Below are 1,387 nucleotides of genomic sequence, written 5' to 3'. Positions count from 1 at the left end.
CCCCTTTCTCCCTCCCTCCTCGCCGTGTTTTCCTTGCTCTCAGATTGGTGGTTGGTGTGTCTGGGCGCATCACGTCTAACACATAAGGCGACCTTTAATTAGAATATTGCAGAAGCAGTTTGTTTTATTCCCCTGGAGGCTGACACCTAGCACCCCTCCTCTTTCTTTCCCTCCCTCTGTCATTCTATCTGTCCATCTTTCTCTTTCTCTCTCTCTCTCTCTTTCTCCCTCTCTCTATCTCTCTCTCCTGGTTCTCTAATAAGCGTCCTCCTATCCTCGCCTCCGGTGCTGCATGAAAAGATGCAAACATACTTAATTAGAGCGGTGGCAATAATTTCCAGGCTAAATATGCGACCAGACAGACAAGGAAGTGATCTGATACGATTCAGAAAGGATACTATCTGCTCCCCGGTGTAGGATCACTGTTGTTGTTTTTTTTCATAGCTTTACTTCTACTCCCATGGCTTTTCTGTACACTTGCTTTCAGGAGGGAAGAAGCATGTCACGGCTGTCTCTGACCCGGTCCCCGGTCTCTCCTCTGGCCACTCAGGGGATCCCTCTGCCGGCTCAGCTGACCAAGGCAAACGCCCCGGTGCACATCGATGTAGGGGGACACATGTACACCAGCAGCCTGGCGACCCTCACCAAGTACCCAGACTCAAGGTAAGACACGTCTCTGGCTTTCACACATTGCTCCTCATTGCTGAGGTTAGTTTAGTAATTCACACAGTTTATCGTAGCCTACTGTTTGAAACTCATTATTGAGGGAATGTTGGCACACTGATGAGTGAGTGGATTTGCATCTTGTTGCTTTTGTTTTAAATGTGAGCCCATCATGAATTTGTAATCTCTAATTCTACATTGTAATGGAAATCTTTTCCTAATTAAATCTTCAAGTCGATTTAAATCAGTTTATATCTCTGTTTAAAAGCTTCATTTTGTATTTAAGTCATTAAGTCAGTTAAATTATTTTACTTGTGTTTGTCTTAATTAAATCCAATTCAATGTGTGCTGTTAACAAGTCATTTAGCAGACTGGCATTAGGACTGCAACTAGACTGAAACCTCTGTACAATTGCCCTCAGAAGTTAGGTTAATGTCTTTTCAAACCATGTGTGGACAACTTTCTTCCCTCCATTGTATCAACACTCTCATGGCTTTAAAACAACGCAGTTGATTGCTTTTTTTTTTAGCTGTGATTATTTTAATTGTTTAAATAAATACCTCAAGGGCTTTTATTTGGATCTAATTCAACTGCTGTCAAGCTGGCATGTACAGTTGCTTTTACATATTTAATTCTGATTTGCATGGTGGGGAATTTACACACCACAAACATTTATGTGTGTACTCCTTCCCCTTTCATAGTCCTGTTTTTTTTTTTTTTTGGT

At 41.9% G+C, this 1,387-nt stretch overlaps 1 protein-coding gene across 2 annotated transcripts in view; it reads left to right on the top strand.

Annotated features, from left to right (window-relative positions):
* Positions 1 to 1,387, top strand: part of kctd15b (potassium channel tetramerization domain containing 15b) — a 27,423-nt gene that overhangs the window by 3,297 nt on the left and 22,739 nt on the right. For both annotated transcript variants that reach the window (XM_032517175.1, XM_032517165.1), the window contains exon 2: positions 488 to 663. In XM_032517175.1, the coding sequence (XP_032373066.1) occupies positions 488 to 663 (176 nt within the window). The remainder of the gene's footprint in view (positions 1 to 487; positions 664 to 1,387) is intronic.

This window comes from Etheostoma spectabile, chromosome 1 (genome assembly GCF_008692095.1).
Source record: "Etheostoma spectabile isolate EspeVRDwgs_2016 chromosome 1, UIUC_Espe_1.0, whole genome shotgun sequence".
Classification (NCBI taxonomy): Eukaryota; Metazoa; Chordata; class Actinopteri; order Perciformes; family Percidae; genus Etheostoma; species Etheostoma spectabile.
Note: the sequence above shows the minus strand (reverse complement) of the source record. Positions and strands in the feature narration are given on the sequence as shown.